This window comes from Salmo trutta, chromosome 1 (assembly GCF_901001165.1).
Source record: "Salmo trutta chromosome 1, fSalTru1.1, whole genome shotgun sequence".
Lineage (NCBI taxonomy): Eukaryota > Metazoa > Chordata > Actinopteri > Salmoniformes > Salmonidae > Salmo > Salmo trutta.
The window spans coordinates 61,539,618-61,561,828 of record NC_042957.1 but is presented as its reverse complement, the minus strand read 5'-3'; the positions used below and the strand labels follow the sequence as shown (position 1 = coordinate 61,561,828).

Sequence of the window (22,211 nt, the reverse complement as noted above, 5' to 3'; positions counted from 1 at the left end):
TGTTGTATAGCTAATATGTGACGTGTTGTATCATAATCAGTCATGTCGCACACTCATTTTCAGATAATAGTAATTAAACATCTAGATAATAATAATTTAGATAAGTTATCTAAAGGTTTTGGGCTGTTTTGTAATTTCAACTGATATCACTAGAACACATTTCCTAACTTATCCAAGTTACAGATGTTGCATAGAGAATTAACTTAATAAACTGCTTAGATTTTAGAAAATCATTGAAAGACTTTTCAGAATGTGTTTTGGGGTTGACATGACTGATTATGATGAAGCAAGTCACAAATGTGTATCTTATAATATGTATATTATATACAGTATTACTGTATCTTATCATATGGTGTTAGGTTCTCTTTTGTTATACAAACGTCCACCGCTTGTTACAGTTCTCCTCTTGACTCCATGTCATTAGGTCCTTTGTCCTTGGGAAAAACACAAGAGTTACAAATATGTTGGAGCTAAAAGTCAACCAGTCCCATCATTTTAGATACCAAGCCAAACAGTTCACCAGTTGTCAGAGGACATAAACAGTACTTACTATTAACTCAGGAGGTTTGGTGACTTGGTCCTTGTCCAAGGCCTGTTTGTCCAATAGAGCAGTGGTCTCCTCTGCAGCTCTGTTAGACATGGGAGGTCCTCCATTCATCTGAGGAGGTCCTGGACTCTGTGCACTAGGAGTCACTTCCTTAGTCTCATTGTTAACCCTGTGGGAGAAATAAGACATCAACATTCATGATTCACCATAATACTGCCACCTATAGAGATTGAAATAATCAACAGCTGATTGAAATAATCAACTCATAATTAAGCTTTAATTATTTGAATCAGCTGTGTAGTGCTAGGGTAAAAAACAAAACTTGGGGCCCCCAGGACCGAGTTTGGGAAACACTGGGCTAACATGAACCCTGGGAAAATGGGGTTGGTGACATTATACCCAATGAGTTGTGGATGTATCAATATGTAATCAAGTTTACCTGACATCAGGGTGTCCATTCACTAGAGGGGGTTCAGCATGTGTCTTCTGACAGGATTCAGGGTCTGTTCCCCCACTGTCTGCTGACTTCCTGTCCTGCCCTTCTAGCACGCCTTCCTCTCCTGGGCTTCTAAGGGTGATTATTACATGGGTAAGAATTGAAGGATCTGTTGGAGAGGGGTACACATGGTCTACATGTTCATGACCTAAATGACAGAGGAGTGAGTCACCTGCAGAGGAGGGGTGAAGTCTCACCAGCACCCTGACCTGGAGCCCCATCAGTCAGGTGTGATTCCCTGTGGAGTAAGATACAGACTGGATCAGGAAACATGACCTCAACCAGTTACTTAACCTCCTCTACCACTACCACCAGTTACTTAACCTCCTTACACACAGACAAATTGTCATGTCCTGACCCAAGTAAGATGTCATTTTTGATAGTAGAGTAGGTCAGGGCGTGACAGGGGGTGTTTTGTGTTTTTCTATGTTTTCTATTTGTATGTTAAGTTCCAGTTTTTCTATTTCTATGTTGGGGTTGTTTGGGTTGATCTCCAATTGGAGGCAGCTGGTCCTCATTACCTCTGATTGGAGATCATATTTAAGTAGGGGTTTTTCTTCCTGGTTTTTGTGGGCTATTATATTTTGAGTAGTGTTTGTTTCTCTCTGCGTCACGGTTTGTTGTTTTGTAAATTTCATTTATTTATGTTTTGCAAAGTTTCACGGATTTAAGAAAATGTGGAACAACAACCACGCTGCACTTTGGTCTGCTCCTTTGACAGCCGTGACACAAATACACATTCTCACCTTCTATATGACACGCGTCCAATGCGCTGAGGTTGACCCAGAAGCTGTGGGTCATCAGTCTGGCTGTTAACCCTGTGGGAGCAATAACAGGGCTATCATCAGGATTAAAACTCTTGATCCAGCACAAACAACACTGTCCTCCATAGAGGCAGAGACTAACATGGTCCATGGGATCAATTTTGAAGGGAGAAATGAGAATTCATTCAACAGATAATGAAGATTTACCAAAGGAGTCCTCATGTGGAGAATTTACCTGACAACCTTGGGTACATTCAGTGGAGGGGAATCAGCATGTGTCTTCTGACAGGTTTCAGTGTCTGCTCTGTCATTGTCTGACGGTTTTCCATCCTCCATTCCTAGAACGCCTTCCTCTCCTTGGTCGCTAAAGGGGAGATTATTACATTGATTAGGATTTAAGGATCTCGATTGGGAAGGATACAAATGTTCTCCATATCCATAGCCTACATTACAGAGGACTGCCAGGTGATTAGTCATGTGGTACAGTTTACCTGGCATCTCCATTCAGCAGAGGGGTGTCAGCGCCTGTCTCTTCATTGTCCATGGGCTGCCTGTTCTCCTCTCCTGGCTCACCTCCTTGGTCACTAAAAGTGAGATCATGATGACCATGACTGAAAGGATAAGCAAGGCAAACTGATCCAGGACAGAGTAGAGTATAAAGATGTAATAGAGGTATTTTAACTAACCTGGAAACAACCACAGCCTCAACAGTCTCACCGTCATCAGGCTTTCTGATGTCTCTGTGATAAAACATGTACCAAAGGTTCAGTCAGATACCCACAGGTACACCTGGAATCATCTACGGTACATTACACCACAGTCAAAAATACACCAGTTGCGCTTCTGGCTTGAATATGTTATGTCTTGCCTGGGCAGGGCTCAAAAGGCAGGGTCTTTGCTGAAAGTTGTTGCTTGCCAATATACATTACTGGTATTTAGAAATGCCATGCGGATCTATTGAGTAATTCTTCCTTCGCCTTCTATAGCAGGGCTTTCCAACCCTGTTCCTGGAGAGCTACCCTCCTGTAGGTTCTGTCTCCAACCCTGTTCCTGGAGAGCTACCCTCCTGTAGGTTCTGTCTCCAACCCTGTTCCTGGAGAGCTACCCTCCTGTAGGTTCTGTCTCCAACCCTGTTCCTGGAGAGCTACCCTCCTGTAGGTTCTGTCTCCAACCCTGTTCCTGGAGAGCTACCCACCTGTAGGTTCTGTCTCTAATCCCAGTTGTAACTAACCTGATTCAGCTTTCAGGGATGGGCAACTTTGATGGGGGCCACAAAAATATGAACTCATTATCAGGGTCTGCAGTGGCTCGCCGGTCTGCGTACCCACATTTACACTCACACGTGCAGTCAGAGCCGGCCCTAAGCAACATTTTGCCATGGGGAATAGAGAACATTTTGCAGATTTAAAGCAAGTTAGCTGCAATTCTACTGATTTTGCCATGGGGTGGAGACAAATGTTTGCGTGTCAGTATGATATCTAAGCGAGAGTGACCCCCCCTTCCCCATTCAGCAATTTGACGATGATTACTACAAGTTTAGGTAGCTGTTTAAATAAATTTACCAATCTCAAAAATGGTTAGCTGACATAGGCTAATTGAGTGATTGTAAGTGACTAACATGACAAGAGGAAAACTGCTAATATACAACCAAATTTCAAAATTGCACCTTGTGTATTCCACTATTCTAGATCTCACCAGTAAAAAAGGGGTCTGTGGACCGCCAGTTGCCCATCCCTGAGCTAATTATTAGAATCAGGTGTGCTAGATTAAGGTTGGACTGAAATCCTACAGGACAGTAGTTCTCCAGGAACAGGGTTGGAGAGCCCTGTTATATAGAGACAGAAACTAATATGACCCATAGCAACAGCTGAAGATAAGAGAGACTATCATTCAGTGGTTGATTACAGATCAATAAAGTGATGTGGAAAAGTTTACCTGGAATCACGTTGCTCATTCTGCATCAGAGGATTGGAGTTTGGTTCTGGATTGCCCTGACCCTCTTCCACATCTCTGTGGCCTTGGTGGCTAAAGATGAGATTATTACATTAATAAGAAATTAAGGATAATGTTTGATAAACAACAGTAACTTGACAAAATGGCCGACAAGTCTATAGTTTGTAAGTGGCCTGCAAGTTCCAGGCTGTTCTCATCCTGTTTGTGACCTGCTAGGACCCCATTGGTCTGACTTTAAACCATAGTAGTAAGACAGAGAGAACTAGTCTCATAACTAACATATACCCTCTGAAACAATTCTAATTGACTTAAAGAGCTCCCTTCACAAACACAAAAACAGTTATATAGGATACCCACCACTGTTTGTCTCTCCAAGGTTTAAACACACAGAACAGAACAGCAATGACCAGCACGACAGCAACAACAATACCAACTGAAAAACAGAATGTAGTCATCAGATGATGCATCATTTTGAGGTCAGATTTACTTGTTATTTTCTCATATAGAGGAAGCTGTGGTGATAGATTTGCTTAAACACTCACCAATGATTTTCCAGATCAAATCAGTGTCACCACGGTTTGAATCAGGATTGTCTCCATCTATAATGGATGATTAGAGAGAATAAAGTCATTTCCATGACATAATCAATCGAAATACTGTGCAACACAGAATAATGTGTTATGCAGTCTTTTCCTTAGTTTAATTTCCAGGCAGGCGTTCAGAAAATAAAACATTAAAAACTAATTCTCAAGGGATTGACATTGGTCTCTCAAGGCGCTTGTCATTGGCATGTTTCCATTCAATACGATTGCATTATATGTTATCTTTCATGTAAATAAGCACCCCGTCTGCCCTCTCCCCTGTATCTCCTGACCATGGGGTATCCAGGGAGATTAAAGGCAGAAATAGGAGAACATTTCTTTAGCCATGTCTCAGAGAAAAATATTAAATCAAGATTAGAGTCAGTCAATAAATGTTCCATCTATTCCCTCTTAGAAATAATGCTAGGAATATTCAGATGACTTAATACTGTCTTTCTGTAGGCTTGGCACGAGGGTCCCAAAACATTGATTAACGGTTCGACAAAGGTTCACGGTACGATGTTTTCTAATCACTGGGTTAAGGGAACTGAGTTTCTGTCTTGAAGGCGTGTTTTGTTTGTGACATGTATCAAGAGTTTGAACTAAGGTGAGATTATCTGCAGATTGCACATTCTCTTGAAAAGCCATGTCAGTGACAGAGGTTATACTCACATACACAGAATGTCCTTCTCTGAAACCGGTAATATAAACTACTCACACCTAGATGATTTCATTCATTCATGTTTCACCTTTCATCAATGATTTTTGCCTGGATGGCTCATTAGGGGGACTTTTCTCCACTTCTCCCTGAATTACATCCTCCATATCAGCCTTCTTTTCTGCAGGTGTCCTACCTCCAGTCTGATGAGGAGCTTGGTACTCTGGGCCACTTGGGTGTTTGTTGGTTCCGGATTGTTTTAATGAAGGCCAACATTGATGTTTGGCTGCCTTCTTTTGTATTCCCCAGAGAGTTGCACTGTCTTCAGGGACCCTTATTATCCTCCGTTTTGTTTTATTTGGTTCCGATTGCTGTCTCTGCCTGGCCAGTTCCCCTCTCTACACTGGGATTCTCTGCATCTGACCCTATTACAGGGGCATTCTCCTGACGTTCTCCTGGCGTTCTCCTGGCATTCGCCAAACCCAGTTTTGTCCGTCAGACTGCAAGATGGTGAAGCATGATTCTTCACTCCAGAGAGCACGTTTCCACTGCCTCAGAGTCCAATGGCGGCGAACTTTACACCATTCCAGCCAACGCTTGACATTGTGCATGGTGATCTTTGGCTCGGCCATTGGAAACCAATGTCATGAAGCTCCCGACGAAGAGTTCTTGTGCTGACGTTGCTTCCAGAGGAAGTTTGGAACTCAGTAGCAGTGGTGGAAAAAGTACTCAATTGTCATACTTGAGTAAAAGTAAAAGATACCTTACTAGAAAATGACTCAAGTAAAAGTGAAAGTCACCCAGTAAAATACTACTTGAGTAAAAGTCTAAAAGTATTTGGTTTTAAATAGATATATTTGGTTTAAAAAGTATCAAAAGTAAATGGAATTGCTGAAACGTCCTTAAGTAACAAAAGTATAAGTACAAGTATAAACCATTTCAAATTCCTTATATTAAGCAAACCAGATGGTACAATTATTATTTAAAAAAAATGTACGGATAGCCATGGGCACACTCCAACACTCAGACATAATTCACAAATGAAGTATTTGTGTTTAGTGAGTCCGCCAGATCAGAGGCAGTAGGGATGACCAGGGATGTTCTCTTGATAAGTGTGTGAATTGGACCATTTTCCTGTCAAAATGTAACAAGTACTTTTGGGTGTCAGGGAAAATGTATGGAGTAAAAAGTACATTAATTTCTTTAGGAATGTAGGGAAGTAAAAGTTGGCAAAAATATAAATAGTGAAGTAAAGTACATATTCCCCAAAAACGTTAAAGTATCTTTACTTAAGTGCTTTACACTGCTCAATAGTGAGTGTCGCAACCGAGGACAGACGATTTTTAGGCGCTTTGCGCTTCAGCGTCCCGTTCTGTGAGCTTGTGCGGCCTACCACTTCGCGGCTGAGCCGTTGTTTCTCCTAGATGTTCCACTTCACAATAACAGCACTTACAGTTGTGACGACCCTCCCACTCTGTCTGCCAAATTCTTTTTCCTAATTAGGATGTCGGTGGGCGGAGCCGGGAGGGTCGTCAGTGAAATGGGGCACACCTGGACCCGGGTGTGTCCCGGGATAAATACACCCTTTCCCCATTCATTGAGGAGACTCTCTCCATGCAGACACACTGTTTGAGTTTGGTTGTGCCATTTTTGTGGCCAGTTTGTTTGCTTTGGCATCTTTCAACACATCTATACACGCAACCACTCACTTACACTACTGACTACACATACACCATTGTTAATTGTATATAGGTTACCTCAGTTAATAAATCTATTTTTGTTATTCCTTATCTCCATGTTGTTTCTCTTTTTGTTACGGGCTTTGAGCCGGTTCCTGACACAGTTGACCGAGGCAGCTCTAGCAGGGCAGAAATGTGATGAACAGACTTGTTGGAAAGGTGGCATCCTATGACTGTGCTGCATTGAAATTCACTGAGCTCTTCAGTAAGGCCATTGTACTGACAATGTTTGTCTATGGAGATTGGATGGCTGTGTGCTCGATTTTACACACCTGTCAGAAACGGGTGTGACTGAAATAGCCCAATCCAGTAATTTGAAGGGGTGTCCACATACTTTTGTATATATACTGTATTTGCCGGATTCTGTGTTCTCAAGAAGTTTTATATTTTTATTTGGGCTGAATGCTAGACAAAAAGAGTTGTCAAAACATAACAAAACAAATGGATATATCTTTCCGGACCATACAGGCCCATAAATCCAGAAAATAAAAGAAATCCAGAAAATAAAATCTTAGCAAAACATACAGGCCTATGGGCTATAGGCTAAATGATGCATGTGACTACTATGTTAAAAAGTCACAAAACAACGCATGCGCTGTTTCTTGCCTTATAGACTGCACACGCTGAGCATCATTCACAAGGGATAATGTTCTCACCCATCAGACTATTCTCAATTGAATCTTGTCTTTACATATACTAAATAATATATGTGTTAAATTAGTTTTCATTTAGAATAGGCCATTATCATGCTTCTGTCGGAACAGGGGCAGGGGAAAAAAAGACTATGCACTTGAATAGCAAATGGAGGACACCTTTCCAGCGGTTCATTTTCAGCCCAGCCAGGTAGGTTACTCCGGTTGTAAAGCGAAGCAATGTACTTAATATGAGCAAAGTTGAGAAATAAATATAGTAGGCCTAGCCTGTAGAAAGCTGATGGGATCCTCCTCTTTTTAATATAGGCCATCAAAACTGTTTTCTCACGCAAATACATAGCATAGCCTATAGAAAAATGTTGTGCAACATGGGCTTATAGGAACACATGTTTTATTCCATGTATCAACCAGTTATGAGTTGATGCTGCATCAACCAGTATGAGGAGCTGGCTCTCACTGCGCAATGGGTGATCCTATTCCACTCAAACTCTGAATGCCAGGGTTCTGTCAGAGTGATTAGAGGGAACACACCATTAGCAACTGTCCGTTAGCAAGTTTGGTAGGCTACTAATGACCATCAGTGGCATCAGAGGGCAGTTTTGGAGAAGTCCAGTTACCGTGAATCTACAGTCAAGTGGAATTTGACTGCAACAATCACTTGTCAGAGATGCAATAATATTTTAAATGGTTGAACACAGTTTTGCCCATTGACAATGACTATGATATTGTTTCATGTTTTTAAGTTTAATAAGAGAGTGTTACTGTACCACACAATGATCACGTGGACTCACTCACCTGGGAAGAGAAAGAGAAAATAAAATGAAAGACCTAGTTAATGACATTTATAACAGAGAATCATTTGATGACAACCCAACAGAGTGCCAGTGGAAACAACAGCTCTACTTCAATATGCTCTGCTCTGTTGTTACAGAGGAACACTCTCCTGCAGTTGTATTCTTTCAAAATGTTGGGGTCACTTAGAAATGTCCTTGTTTTTGAAAGAAAAGCACATTTTTTGTCCATTTAAAATAACATCAAATTGATCAGAAATACAGTGTAGACATTGCTAATGTTGTAAATGACTATTGTAGCTGGAAGTGACACATTTTTATGGAATATCTACATAGGCATACAGAGGCCCATTATCAGCAACCATCACTCCTGTGTTCCAATGGCACGTTGTGTTAGCTAATCCAAGTTTATCATTTTGAAAAGCTAATTGATCATTAGATAAACCTTTTGCAATTTTTTTAGCACAGCTGAAAACTGTTGTGCTGATTAAAGTACCGTAATTTCCGGACAATAAGCCACAACTTTTTTCCCACGCTTTGAACATCGCGGCTTAAACAATGACGCGGCTAATATATGGATTTTTCCCGCTTTCACATTTTTTTTCCCAAAAAAACACATTCTGTGACGTGCTCAGTTATTTGCCGGCATGAAGCTTTCATTAGACCAATGAAATTGCCGAACGGGTTAAGGTCAAACAACTTTTTTGTTTACTGTTTAGATTAAATCGAGAGCTCAAACTTCCCATCATTCTGATTACGGTAGTCATTTTGTCACCCTCATCATGGCAAAGACACAGAGAAATGCATATGATGCAGCTTTCAAGTTGAAGGCGACTGATCTGGCTGTTGGAAAAGGAAATAGAGCTGCTGCACGGGAGTTTGGTCTTAATGAGTCGATGATAAGACGTTGGAAACAGCAGCGTGAGGAATTGACTCAGTGCAAAAAGACAACTAAAGCTTACTGCAAATGTTTTATTTTTTGTTAGAAGCCGTGTTTCGTTAAAGCCTATTTATTTTTGTTACAAGCTGTGTTTCGTTAAAGCCTATTTATTTTTGTTACAAGCCGTGTTTCGTTAAAGCCTATTTATTTTTGTTACAAGCCGTGTTTCGTTAAAGCCTGTGTAAAGTTCATTTGTTTCAATGTACCGGTAGGCACCTGCGGCTTATAGACATGTGCGGCTTATTTATGTTCAAAATATATATATATTTTAATTCAGTGGGTGCGGCTTATATTCAGGTGCGCTCAATAGTCCGGAAATTACGGTAGTAATAAAACTGGCCTTCTTTAGTCTAGTTGAGTATCTGGAGCATCAGCACGATTACAGGCTCAAAATGGCCAGAAACAAATAACTTTCTTCTGAAACTTGTCAGTCTATTCTTGATCTGAGAAATGAAGGCTATTCCATGTGAGAAATTGCCAAGAAACTGAAGATCTCGTACAACGCTGTGTACTACTCCCTTCACAGAACAGCGCAAACTGGCTCTAACCAGAATAGAAAGAGGAGTGGGAGGCCCCGGTGCTGAGCAAGAGGACAAGTACATTAGTGTCTAGTTTGAGAAACAGATGCCTCACAAGTCCTCAACTGGCAGCTTCATTAAATAGTACCCGCAAAACACCAGTCCCAACGTCAACAGCGAAGAGGCGACTCCGGGATGCTGGCCTTCTAGGCAGGCTTCCTCTGTCCAGTATCTGTGTTCTTTTGCCCATCTTGATCTTTTCTTTTTATTGGCCAGTCTGAGATATGGCTTTTTCTTTGCAACTCTGCCTAGAAGGCCAGCTGTTTCCAGCTACAACAGTAATTTACAACATTAACAATGTCTATACTGTATTTCTGATCAATTTGATGTTTTTTTAATGGAGGAAAAAAAATTGCTTTTCTTTCAAAAACAAGGACATTTCTAAGTGACCCCAAACATACTAGAAAAAAACTATTAAACAAGGAGGCTCCTCAAACTTGAAAAGCAATATACACATCTCACCTGATGCACCAAACACAACGAAATGGGTCAAATGCTCCTGAAATATGATAACATCAATATCAAATTATTAACATGCAACTGGAATGTTTGGTCTGGTATTGTAGTTTACAAGGTAACTAACTGTACATTGCCTAAACTGCAGTGATAACTGCAGCCATACTCACAGTCACATTGCTTATGGCAGTGTGGTCTACGTTGACACACTCCAGGAGGGTGATGCAGGAGTAGCTGACATCAATCACATTGGGTGCATGTGTAGTGTTTTTGTGTTGGCAAAGTTCAGCAAGCCACATAGACGTCTGTGGAAGAAAAAATACAAAATACAAAAAGTTAGACATCTACCACTCAAAAACAATATGCTACATGTTTGAATACATTTGTCATTAAACTATATCTACTGTCTATATTTTTTATTTATTTAACAATGCAAGTCAGTTAAGAACAAATTCTTTTTTACAATGACAGCCTACTGGGGAACAGTGGTTAACTGCCTTGTTCAGGGGCAGAACAACAGATATTTATCTTGTCAGCTTGGGGATTCAATCCAGCAACCTTTAGGTTACTGGCAAAACGCTCTAACCACTAGGCTACCTGCCTCCCCTGAAGTGTGAAAGACAGTCATATTTCTGATTCTACAGTAGTCTGATAGTGAAGCCTGTGAATCATATTGAATCCCCAGTTTGAAAGTTGTACATCATCTGTAGTTGTAGTTACAAGAGTTTTGTGAGATACAATAAACAGATATCTTACCTTATTGGAATCCACTGATTGCCACTCCACACATTTAGGATTTTCCTTGTCCTTTACACAGTATTTGTAAGCATTTCCAGTTCGGAGGCTTGCACAACTAACATTCTTGGTTTCTTCTCCACCCCAACAGCCTGCAGAAAAAAGGAGGAAGAGGTAATGTATGTTGAAAAACAATTACCACAGCCTTCTACAGCACATATCTTACTGCTGTTGAAGTGATGTCCAGAAGAAGCAGCCTGCTTTATAAAGACAATAGCATATGATCATGTTTGCATCACTATTTGTAGCCATATATTAAGATATGACTCTGGTTGTAGGTATCACCTGCTGTGTATGGGGGGGGGGGGGGGGGCTAGGAATAGATCTGAAACGTATGACACAAACCAGATGTGTTTTGAATAGATAAAAACAGTTTAAATGTACAGACCCTGATAACATTAACATGTAGTGATATAGTTTATAGGAGTGCAGGAGAGACATCTCACAACCAAAGAAATATTGTAACAGTGCTGGTACTGTAGCCAACGCCCAAAACATGCTTTACTGCCAACGCCATTTTGGAGAAAAACTAGTTGAGGGAGAATTTATATTTTGCAATCTCTCTTTCCTGAGAATTGTAACTTTTTCAAGAGAACGGCAAATAGCTGAGAGATAAGCAAACACTCAAGACATCGAAAAAGCTAAACCAACTACACTACTGTAAATATGTGTCAGGAATTGGGGAGACTAAGACATGAAATGTCAGCTTCACCCAGAAAAAATACAAATTTAAAACACAATCTTCTTACCTTGAATTAACAGGATTGTCAATAATGAACCAAACAGATAAGAAATAGACATGGTGAGCCCTTATTACAAACAACTGTGTGCTGCGTGTTGAGTTCCAGTCTGTCGGTGCAAAGCAAATCGAGGCGGGAAAGAGACACTTTCTCTTGTTGAGCGGAAGTTACATCATAAGGAGGAGCAACAATAAACACATCTGGTTTTTGGATAAATATATTAACGTTTTGTGACAATTAAACTAGATTATTTTGTATACAACTTAATGCATTGATATTAAAAAGTTATAATATTTTCAATAAGTGTTCCTTTCCGCCATGTAAAGCCTCCAGTAGGATGACAACTTGACCTGATTCCTACTGGTGGGGCAGTCTGATAATAGTGTTATGCTTTATTGCACTGTAGGTGGTGCACTGCAATGTGTCTGAAGTGCAGAACTAATTACTAGGTCCATATTACCTGTCTCCTGCCCACATGACCTGTCTAGAAGGTCACAAGATCAGTAAAAACTCAGGGTCCTGCACACAACACTTCTGACCACTAGAAGGGGCTGTTGTTGTACTGTAGGAGTGAAGAACATGGTTTTGTTGAACTGAAGGGAAAAGGGGGATACCTCGTCAGTTGAACAACTGATGCCTTCAACTGAAATGTGTATTCCGCATTTAACCCAACCCCTCTGAATCAGACAGTTGCGGGGGGGGCTGCCTTAATCGACATCCACATCTTCCGCGCCCGGGGAACAGTGGGTTAACTGCCTTGCACAGGGGCAGAACGACAGATTTTTACCTTGTCAGCTCAGGGATTTGATCCAGCAACCCTTCGGTTACTGGCCCAACGCTCCACTAGGCTACCTGCTGTCCCATTTACCTCATGTTAGATAACTTTACCTCATGGTAGATAACTTTACCAAATGATAGATAACTTTACCTCATGTTAGATCACTTTACCGCATGTTAGATCACTTTACCTCATGGTAGATAACTGTTCAAATGATTCAGCGGGTGAAGTGATCACTAGTAGTTAGCGTATTTAACATGTTTATAAAGATGATGAACACTCTAGGTTGACTCTGACATCTGACCCTCAGTGAGTGGAGGGTGTGAAGGGAATATCATTATTACAATCACGTGGTACATTTCAGAGTGGGAGGAAATAGGAAAACATCAGAAACTCATCATCCATACCATACTGTACCATACATACCGTACCATACCATCATTGGCTCCTGTATGTTACTGGTGAACACATCAGACATCCCACAAAGACAGACATACAGTCTGTGTACATGATCACATGAGCAGCTACTGTAGAAACCAAGAGCATTAGCGTGGCACGTGTGTGTGTGTGTGTGTGCCTGCATGTGTATGTGTGTGTGTCTGCATAAACTTGAAAAACTGAAAACGAGTGACACAAGACTAAATAAATCAGAATTTGATCTTTCCCTCTCCACCAGTGTCTAATTTGAAGAAAACACGACCACAAGCTGGAAAGGAATGTTTTAATGTTAAAAGGAAAGCAACTCTGAAAAGTCTGAAAAGTCCCTGGTTTGAATCTCCGAGCCGACTAGGTCTGTCGAGGTACCTTTGAGCAAGGCACTAAACTTGAATTGCTCCTGTAAGTCACTCTGCATAAGAGCATCTGCTAAATTACTAAAATGTTAACGTATTAAATGAAACAAGTTGTGACCATACACAAAACTCTACAGAATAGCCTTCCTAAAAAGTAGATATGACAATAATCTGGAGGTTTGTTCATACAAATACATGCAAAAAGTTTATTACAAATAATACATGAGAGTATGAGGGACAATTGTATCCATCAGACCTGAGTCGTTCATTCAACAATAGTCTTAACTCACTTGTATTGGCAATGTACGAGTAGATCATATCAATCCAACAGTCAAAATGCATAGTGCTATACACTGAGTGTACAAACATTAGGAACACCTTCCTAATATTGAGTTACACCCGCTTTTGCCCTCAGAACAGCCTCAATTCATCAAGGGATGGACTCTACAAGGTGTCGAATGCTTTCCACAGGGATGCTGGCCCATGTCGACTATGCTTTCCAGAGTTGTGTCAAGTTGGCTGGATGTCCTTTGGGTGGTGGACCATTCTTGATACACACGGGAAACTGTCAGTGAAAAGTCCAGCAGCGTTGCAGTTCTTGACACACTCAAACCAGTGAGCCAGGCACATACTATCACAGCCCGTTCAAAGGCACTTAAAGCTTTTGTCTTGCCCATTCACCCTCTGAATGGCACCCACACACAATCCATGTCTCAAGGCTTAAAAAACTTCTTTAACCTGTCTCCTTCCCTTCATCTGCACTGATTGAAGTGGATTGAACAAGTGACATCAATTAGAGATAATAGCTTTCACCTGGATTCACCTGGTCAGTCTGTCATGTTCTTAATGTTTTGTACACTCAGTGTAAATTGGTCATAAAAATGTAATAAGGAAATAAAACAAAATACATGTGTAAGGTAACTAACCATAAAAGCATCAGGTGAAAACCATTCATGAAAGTATGGGACCAACCCACAAACATGACATCAAACACATTACAAGTAAGTCAAATTAACATAATCAAAAGAGGAAGAAAATGAACCTTTTCTGACACTAAGGTTATAAGGTCTCAAAGTAGGTGGGTATGTCATTCGCCTAAGTCATTTGACCTGACAGATACTCTCAATGTGCTAAACATTTTAATGAAACGGTGAACACAAATGTTAACATAGCTACACAATTCCTGTCTAAAGGTGTGATATTTTTCACAATGTCACTAGTTGCTGGGGACTTGGGTACAGTTCCTTCCGCAAGAACTGCAGGTAACACTTCCAATGAATAACCTCTTCATAATGTGTTATAAGTGCATTTATAACACCTTATCTGCGCAATATGCATTATAATGCACGACATAGGCTCTAATGGCTGCTAATAAATGTAATTATAAGTTGGCAGCATAATGCCTTCCGACTGGGCACAGACGTCAATTCAATGTCTACTCCACATTGGTTTATGTAATTTCATTGAAATTATGTGGAAACAATGTTACTTCAACCAGTGTGTGCCTCAATGGGTTATGAAGCTAAGTGGTAAGACCTACATGAAATGCTCTTTAGGAAATTGTGTCAGAGGCCTATACTGTAACGACTTCACGTAGGAGTTCCGCACTCCTGTTAAAGGGATAGTTCACCCAAATTACAAAATATAATTTGCTTTCTTTAAGCTGTAAGCAGTCTATGGACAAGCTCAGACAGCAATCCATGCTTTGGTTTTGGATGGGTGGACTTATAATGCGAACGTCTAACAACCCAAAGGTTGCGTGTTTGAATATCATCACGAGATACTTTAGCATTTTCGCTAATTAGCAACTTTGCAATTACTTACTACTTTTTAGCTACTTTGCATGTTAGCGAACCCTTCCCCTAACCTTAATCCTTCAACCTAACCTAACCTTAAATGTAACCGTAACCCTAAGCCCTAGCCTATCTAACGCTAGCCACCTAGCTAGAGTTAGCCACCTAGCCACTTAGCTAACGTTAACCACAAGAAATTTGAATTTGTAACATATCATACATTTTGCAAATTCGTAACATATAAAAAAATTGCAATTCGTAACATATCATCCGAAATGGATGGACATCCACTAATTAATACAGTATCATACTAACTGGAGAGTCCCGGATGTATTTTTACAATGTTACTACCCCTGAGTCCAGGTTGGAGGGGAGATTTTAAAAAAATAAAATAAAACACCAGCAAATCGGCTCCAAATGATTTTAGTTTTGGAAAGAAATCCCACGCATAATAGATAGATATATGTGATCATAAACAAATGTAAGCAGGGTTTGAAATTATCATGTTTTGGTGAAATATTATATATTTTTGGGCTTCTTGCAGTTAATTTGCAGTCTACAAATGATTTGTAATTAGGTTCCGGCACCCTGACCATCCACTCAAAGAAAAAAAGAAAAAAACGGCCTGCGGCTGAATCTAGTTGAGGATCCCTGCTTTAGGATGATTTGGATATGAAATGCAAAAATGCTTATATCAGGGTTATTGACTTGGATATGTGCCACAAATGCTAAAACATTAGCATTTCTGTGACCAAGTACAGTAAACAAAACCAAAGCATGGATTGCTTTCTTATCTTGTTCATAGACTGCTTACAGGGTAAGAACAACTGTGTCATTTTGCAATTTGGGTGGAGTTACATAGGTGTAAGAGGGTGTGCAGTGAAATTACAATATGGCCAATCACTTAATGAGCACATAATGTATAATATAACGATCCTAATGTGCTTTTCAAATATGGCATCTGGCATAGTAATACTTTGCTTCATAAGGCATTACACATCCTGGTGATAATGCTTCATGCAGTTATAGATGTCCATGAGCAGTTATTAGCACCTATGTTGTGCATCCTGATGCATTATGCATAGAAGGTGCTATTAACGCTCCTATAATGCATTATAAAGACAACATCCATATGAAGTGTTACCTGTTTAAACTGACCAATCATGATTTCCTATGAAAACAGTGGTTTAAATAAAGTCTGATGTAATATCATCTAGAGCCTAAAATGGAACATTAACTTTCTTTACTGAAAGTAAGATCACAGGTGTGTGTTAAATGGGACAAATTATGCAAGTTATTTTAACTGACATGCTAACTCTCAATTCAGAAATAATGAATAATTGCTTCAGTAAAATAGAGCTTCTTAGACTGGGCCCTGTGATAATGATGCCTACTCTAAATAACGCCTAGTCACTGTTTAGCTATTTGACATGTCCACAAGACATTGAGACCTCATGATCTTGGATATGTCTATACTCGAGAGGTTCATGTTTTAAGCATCTTTTCACGTGTATGTTATATATATATAATTGCTTGTATGTATACTATACAATACTAGTGTATGATCTTATCATACTTTCATATAATTTGATATATAATGTTGTATAGCTAATATGTGACGTGTTGTATCATAATCAGTCATGTCGCACACTCATTTTCAGATAATGGTAATTAAACATCTAGATAAAAATAATTTAGATAAGTTATCTAAAGGTTTTGGGCTGTTTTGTAATTTCAACTGATATCACTAGAACACATTTCCTAACTTATCCAAGTTACAGATGTCGCATAGAGAATTAACTTAATAAACTGCTTAGATTTTAGAAAATCATTGAAAGACTTTTCAGAATGTGTTTTGGGGTTGACATGACTGATTATGATGAAGCAAGTCACAAATGTGTATCTTATAATATGTATATTATATACAGTATTACTGTATCTTATTATATGGCGTTAGGTACTCTTTTGTTATACAAACGTCCACCGCTTGTTACAGTTCTCCTCTTGACTCCATGTCATTAGGTCCTTTGTCCTTGGGAAAAACACAAGAGTTACAAATATGTTCGAGCTAAAAGTCAACCAGTCCCATCATTTTAGATACCAAGCCAAACAGTTCACCAGTTGTCAGAGGACATAAACAGTACTTACTATTAACTCAGGAGGTTTGGTGACTTGGTCCTTGTCCAAGGCCTGTTTGTCCAATAGAGCAGTGGTCTCCTCTGCAGCTCTGTTAGACATGGGAGGTCCTCCATTCATCTGAGGAGGTCCTGGACTCTGTGCACTAGGAGTCACTTCCTTAGTCTCATTGTTAACCCTGTGGGAGAAATAAGACATCAACATTCATGATTCACCATAATACTGCCACCTATAGAGATTGAAATAATCAACAGCTGATTGAAATAATCAACTCATAATTAAGCTTTAATTATTTGAATCAGCTGTGTAGTGCTAGGGTAAAAAACAAAACTTGGGGCCCCCAGGACCGAGTTTGGGAAACACTGGGCTAACATGAACCCTGGGAAAATGGGGTTGGTGACATTATACTCAATGAGTTGTGGATGTATCAATATGTAATCAAGTTTACCTGACATCAGGGTGTCCATTCACTAGAGGGGGTTCAGCATGTGTCTTCTGACCGGATTCAGGGTCTGTTCCCCCACTGTCTGCTGACTTCCTGTCCTGCCCTTCTAGCACGCCTTCCTCTCCTGGGCTTCTAAGGGTGATTATTACATGGGTAAGAATTGAAGGATCTGTTGGAGAGGGGTACACATGGTCTACATGTTCATGACCTAAATGACAGAGGAGTGAGTCACCTGCAGAGGAGGGGTGAAGTCTCACCAGCACCCTGACCTGGAGCCCCATCAGTCAGGTGTGATTCCCTGTGGAGTAAGATACAGACTGGATCAGGAAACATGACCTCAACCAGTTACTTAACCTCCTCTACCACTACCACCAGTTACTTAACCTCCTTACACACAGACAAATTGTCATGTCCTGACCCAAGTAAGATGTCATTTTCGATAGTAGAGTAGGTCAGGGCGTGACAGGGGGTGTTTTGTGTTTTTCTATGTTTTCTATTTGTATGTTAAGTTCCAGTTTTTCTATTTCTATGTTGGGGTTGTTTGGGTTGATCTCCAATTGGAGGCAGCTGGTCCTCGTTATCTCTGATTGGAGATCATATTTAAGTAGGGGTTTTTCTTGCTGGTTTTTGTGGGTTATTATATTTTGAGTAGTGTTTGTTTCTCTCTGCGTCACGGTTTGTTGTTTTGTAAATTTCATTTATTTATGTTTTGCAAAGTTTCACGGATTTAAGAAAATGTGGAACAACAACCACGCTGCACTTTGGTCTGCTCCTTTGACAGCCGTGACACAAATACACATTCTCACCTTCTATATGACACGCGTCCATTGCTCTGAGGTTGACCCAGAAGCTGTGGGTCATCAGTCTGGCTGTTAATCCTGTGGGAGCAATAACAGGGCTATCATCAGGATTAAAACTCTTGATCCAGCACAAACAACACTGTCCTCCATAGAGGCAGAGACTAACATGGTCCATGGGATCAATTTTGAAGGGAGAAATGAGAATTCATTCAACAGATAATGAAGATTTACCAAAGGAGTCCTCATGTGGAGAATTTACCTGACAACCTTGGGTACATTCAGTGGAGGGGAATCAGCATGTGTCTTCTGACAGGTTTCAGTGTCTGCTCTGTCATTGTCTGACGGTTTTCCATCCTCCATTCCTAGAACGCCTTCCTCTCCTTGGTCGCTAAAGGGGAGATTATTACATTGATAAGGATTTAAGGATCTCGATTGGGAAGGATACAAATGTTCTCCATATCCATAGCCTACATTACAGAGGACTGCCAGGTGATTAGTCATGTGGTACAGTTTACCTGGCATCTCCATTCAGCAGAGGGGTGTCAGCGCCTGTCTCTTCATTGTCCATGGGCTGCCTGTTCTCCTCTCCTGGCTCACCTCCTTGGTCACTAAAAGTGAGATCATGATGACCATGACTGAAAGGATAAGCAAGGCAAACTGATCCAGGACAGAGTAGAGTATAAAGATGTAATAGAGGTATTTTAACTAACCTGGAAACAACCACAGCCTCAACAGTCTCACCGTCATCAGGCTTTCTGATGTCTCTGTGATAAAACATGTACCAAAGGTTCAGTCAGATACCCACAGGTACAACTGGAATCATCTACGGTACATTACACCACAGTCAAAAATACACCAGTTGCCCTTCTGGCTTGAATATGTTATGTCTTGCCTGGGCAGGGCTCAAAAGGCAGGGTCTTTGCTGAAAGTTGTTGCTTGCCAATATACATTACTGGTATTTAGAAATGCCATGCGGATCTATTGAGTAATTCTTCCTTTGCCTTCTATAGCAGGGCTTTCCAACCCTGTTCCTGGAGAGCTACCCTCCTGTAGGTTCTGTCTCCAACCCTGTTCCTGGAGAGCTACCCTCCTGTAGGTTCTGTCTCCAACCCTGTTCCTGGAGAGCTACCCTCCTGTAGGTTCTGTCTCCAACCCTGTTCCTGGAGAGCTACCCTCCTGTAGGTTCTGTCTCCAACCCTGTTCCTGGAGAGCTACCCTCCTGTAGGTTCTGTCTCTAATCCCAGTTGTAACTAACCTGATTCAGCTTTCAGGGATGGGCAACTTTGATGGGGGCCACAAAAATATGAACTCATTATCAGGGTCTGCAGTGGCTCGCCGGTCTGCGTACCCACATTTACACTCACACATGCAGTCAGAGCCGGCCCTAAGCAACATTTTGCCATGGGGAATAGAGAACATTTTGCAGATTTAAAGCAAGTTAGCTGCAATTCTACTGATTTTGCCATGGGGTGGAGACAAATGTTTGCGTGTCAGTATGATATCTAAGCGAGAGTGACCCCCCCCTTCCCCATTCAGCAATTTGACGATGATTACTACAAGTTTAGGTAGCTGGTTAAATAAATTTACCAATCTCAAAAATGGTTAGCTGACATAGGCTAATTGAGTGATTGTAAGTGACTAACATGACAAGAGGAAAACTGCTAATATACAACCAAATTTCAAAATTGCACCTTGTGTATTCCACTATTCTAGATCTCACCAGTAAAAAAGGGGTCTGTGGACCGCCAGTTGCCCATCCCTGAGCTAATTATTAGAATCAGGTGTGCTAGATTAAGGTTGGACTGAAATCCTACAGGACAGTAGTTCTCCAGGAACAGGGTTGGAGAGCCCTGTTATATAGAGACAGAAACTAATATGACCCATAGCAACAGCTGAAGATAAGAGAGACTATCATTCAGTGGTTGATTACAGATCAATAAAGTGATGTGGAAAAGTTTACCTGGATTCACGTTGCTCATTCTGCATCAGAGGAATGGAGTTTGGTTCTGGATTGCCCTGACCCTCTTCCACATCTCTGTGGCCTTGGTGGCTAAAGATGAGATTATTACATTAATAAGAAATTAAGGATAATGTTTGATAAACAACAGTAACTTGACAAAATGGCCGACAAGTCTATAGTTTGTAAGTGGCCTGCAAGTTCCAGGCTGTTCTCATCCTGTTTGTGACCTGCTAGGACCCCATTGGTCTGACTTTAAACCATAGTAGTAAGACAGAGAGAACTAGTCTCATAACTAACATATACCCTCTGAAACAATTCTAATTGACTTAAAGAGCTACCTTCACAAACACAAAAACAGTTATATAGGATACTCACCACTGTTTGTCTCTCCAAGGTTTAAACACACAGAACAGAACAGCAATGACCAGCACGACAGCAACAACAATACCAACTGAAAAACAGAATGTAGTCATCAGATGATGCATCATTTTGAGGTCAGATTTACTTGTTATTTTCTCATATAGAGGAAGCTGTGGTGATAGATTTGCTTAAACACTCACCAATGATTTTCCAGATCAAATCAGTGTCACCACGGTTTGAATCAGGATTGTCTCCATGTATAATGGATGATTAGAGAGAATAAAATCATTTCCATGACATAATCAATCGAAATACTGTGCAACACAGAATAATGTGTTATGCAGTCTTATCCTTAGTTTAATTTCCAGGCAGGCGTTCAGAAAATAAAACATTAAAAACTAATTCTCAAGGGATTGACATTGGTCTCTCAAGGCGCTTGTCATTGGCATGTTTCCATTCAATACGATTGCATTATATGTTATCTTTCATGTAAATAAGCACCCCGTCTGCCCTCTCCCCTGTATCTCCTGACTATGGGGTATCCAGGGAGATTAAAGGCAGAAATAGGAGAACATTTCTTTAGCCATGTCTCAGAGAAAAATATTAAATCAAGATTAGAGTCAGTCAATAAATGTTCCATCTATTCCCTCTTAGAAATAATGCTAGGAATATTCAGATGACTTAATACTGTCTTTCTGTAGGCTTGGCACGAGGGTCCCAAAACATTGATTAACGGTTCGACAAAGGTTCACGGTACGATGTTTTCTAATCACTGGGTTAAGGGAACTGAGTTTCTGTCTTGAAGGCGTGTTTTGTTTGTGACATGTATCAAGAGTTTGAACTAAGGTGAAATTATCTGCAGATTGCACATTCTCTTGAAAAGCCATGTCAGTGACAGAGGTTATACTCACATACACAGAATGTCCTTCTCTGAAACCGGTAATATAAACTACTCACACCTAGATGATTTCATTCATTCATGTTTCACCTTTCATCAATGATTTTTGCCTGGATGGCTCATTAGGGGGACTTTTCTCCACTTCTCCCTGAATTACATCCTCCATATCAGCCTTCTTTTCTGCAGGTGTCCTACCTCCAGTCTGATGAGGAGCTTGGTACTCTGGGCCACTTGGGTGTTTGTTGGTTCCGGATTGTTTTAATGAAGTCCAACATTGATGTTTGGCTGCCTTCTTTTGTATTCCCCAGAGAGTTGCACTGTCTTCAGGGACCCTTATTATCCTCCGTTTTGTTTTATTTGGTTCCGATTGCTGTCTCTGCCTGGCCAGTTCCCCTCTCTACACTGGGATTCTCTGCATCTGACCCTATTACAGGGGCATTCTCCTGACGTTCTCCTGGCGTTCTCCTGGCATTCGCCAAACCCAGTTTTGTCCGTCAGACTGCAAGATGGTGAAGCATGATTCTTCACTCCAGAGAGCACGTTTCCACTGCCTCAGAGT

At 40.6% G+C, this 22,211-nt stretch overlaps 2 protein-coding genes across 3 annotated transcripts in view; both read right to left on the bottom strand.

The window, feature by feature from the left end:
• Positions 1 to 365: 365 nt before the first annotated feature.
• Positions 366 to 11,853, bottom strand: LOC115204339 (uncharacterized). Of its 2 annotated transcripts, none has more exons than XM_029769840.1 (15): positions 11,701 to 11,853; positions 10,913 to 11,043; positions 10,327 to 10,461; positions 10,163 to 10,199; positions 4,303 to 4,359; positions 4,118 to 4,193; positions 3,743 to 3,832; positions 2,494 to 2,547; positions 2,299 to 2,391; positions 2,043 to 2,171; positions 1,790 to 1,861; positions 1,216 to 1,281; positions 987 to 1,115; positions 551 to 716; positions 366 to 434 (listed from the first exon to the last, which is right to left on the bottom strand). In XM_029769840.1, exons 1-15 carry the CDS (start codon positions 11,750 to 11,752, stop codon positions 393 to 395), a joined length of 1,329 nt encoding a protein of 442 aa, XP_029625700.1. In that variant the 5' UTR covers positions 11,753 to 11,853; the 3' UTR covers positions 366 to 392. The 2 variants fall into 2 exon arrangements, with proteins under 2 accessions (XP_029625700.1, XP_029625708.1); XM_029769848.1 differs by having other exon boundaries at positions 987 to 1,112.
• Positions 11,854 to 15,447: 3,594 nt separating this feature from the next.
• Positions 15,448 to 22,211, bottom strand: part of LOC115204391 (uncharacterized) — a 33,954-nt gene continuing 27,190 nt past the window's right edge. The window contains exons 7-16 of the mRNA XM_029769927.1: positions 20,770 to 20,845; positions 20,395 to 20,484; positions 19,145 to 19,198; positions 18,950 to 19,042; positions 18,694 to 18,822; positions 18,441 to 18,512; positions 17,867 to 17,932; positions 17,638 to 17,766; positions 17,202 to 17,367; positions 15,448 to 17,085 (exon numbers count right to left, since the gene is read on the bottom strand). Coding sequence (XP_029625787.1) covers positions 17,044 to 17,085; positions 17,202 to 17,367; positions 17,638 to 17,766; positions 17,867 to 17,932; positions 18,441 to 18,512; positions 18,694 to 18,822; positions 18,950 to 19,042; positions 19,145 to 19,198; positions 20,395 to 20,484; positions 20,770 to 20,845 — 917 coding nt within the window. The 3' untranslated portion in view covers positions 15,448 to 17,043. The remainder of the gene's footprint in view (positions 17,086 to 17,201; positions 17,368 to 17,637; positions 17,767 to 17,866; positions 17,933 to 18,440; positions 18,513 to 18,693; positions 18,823 to 18,949; positions 19,043 to 19,144; positions 19,199 to 20,394; positions 20,485 to 20,769; positions 20,846 to 22,211) is intronic.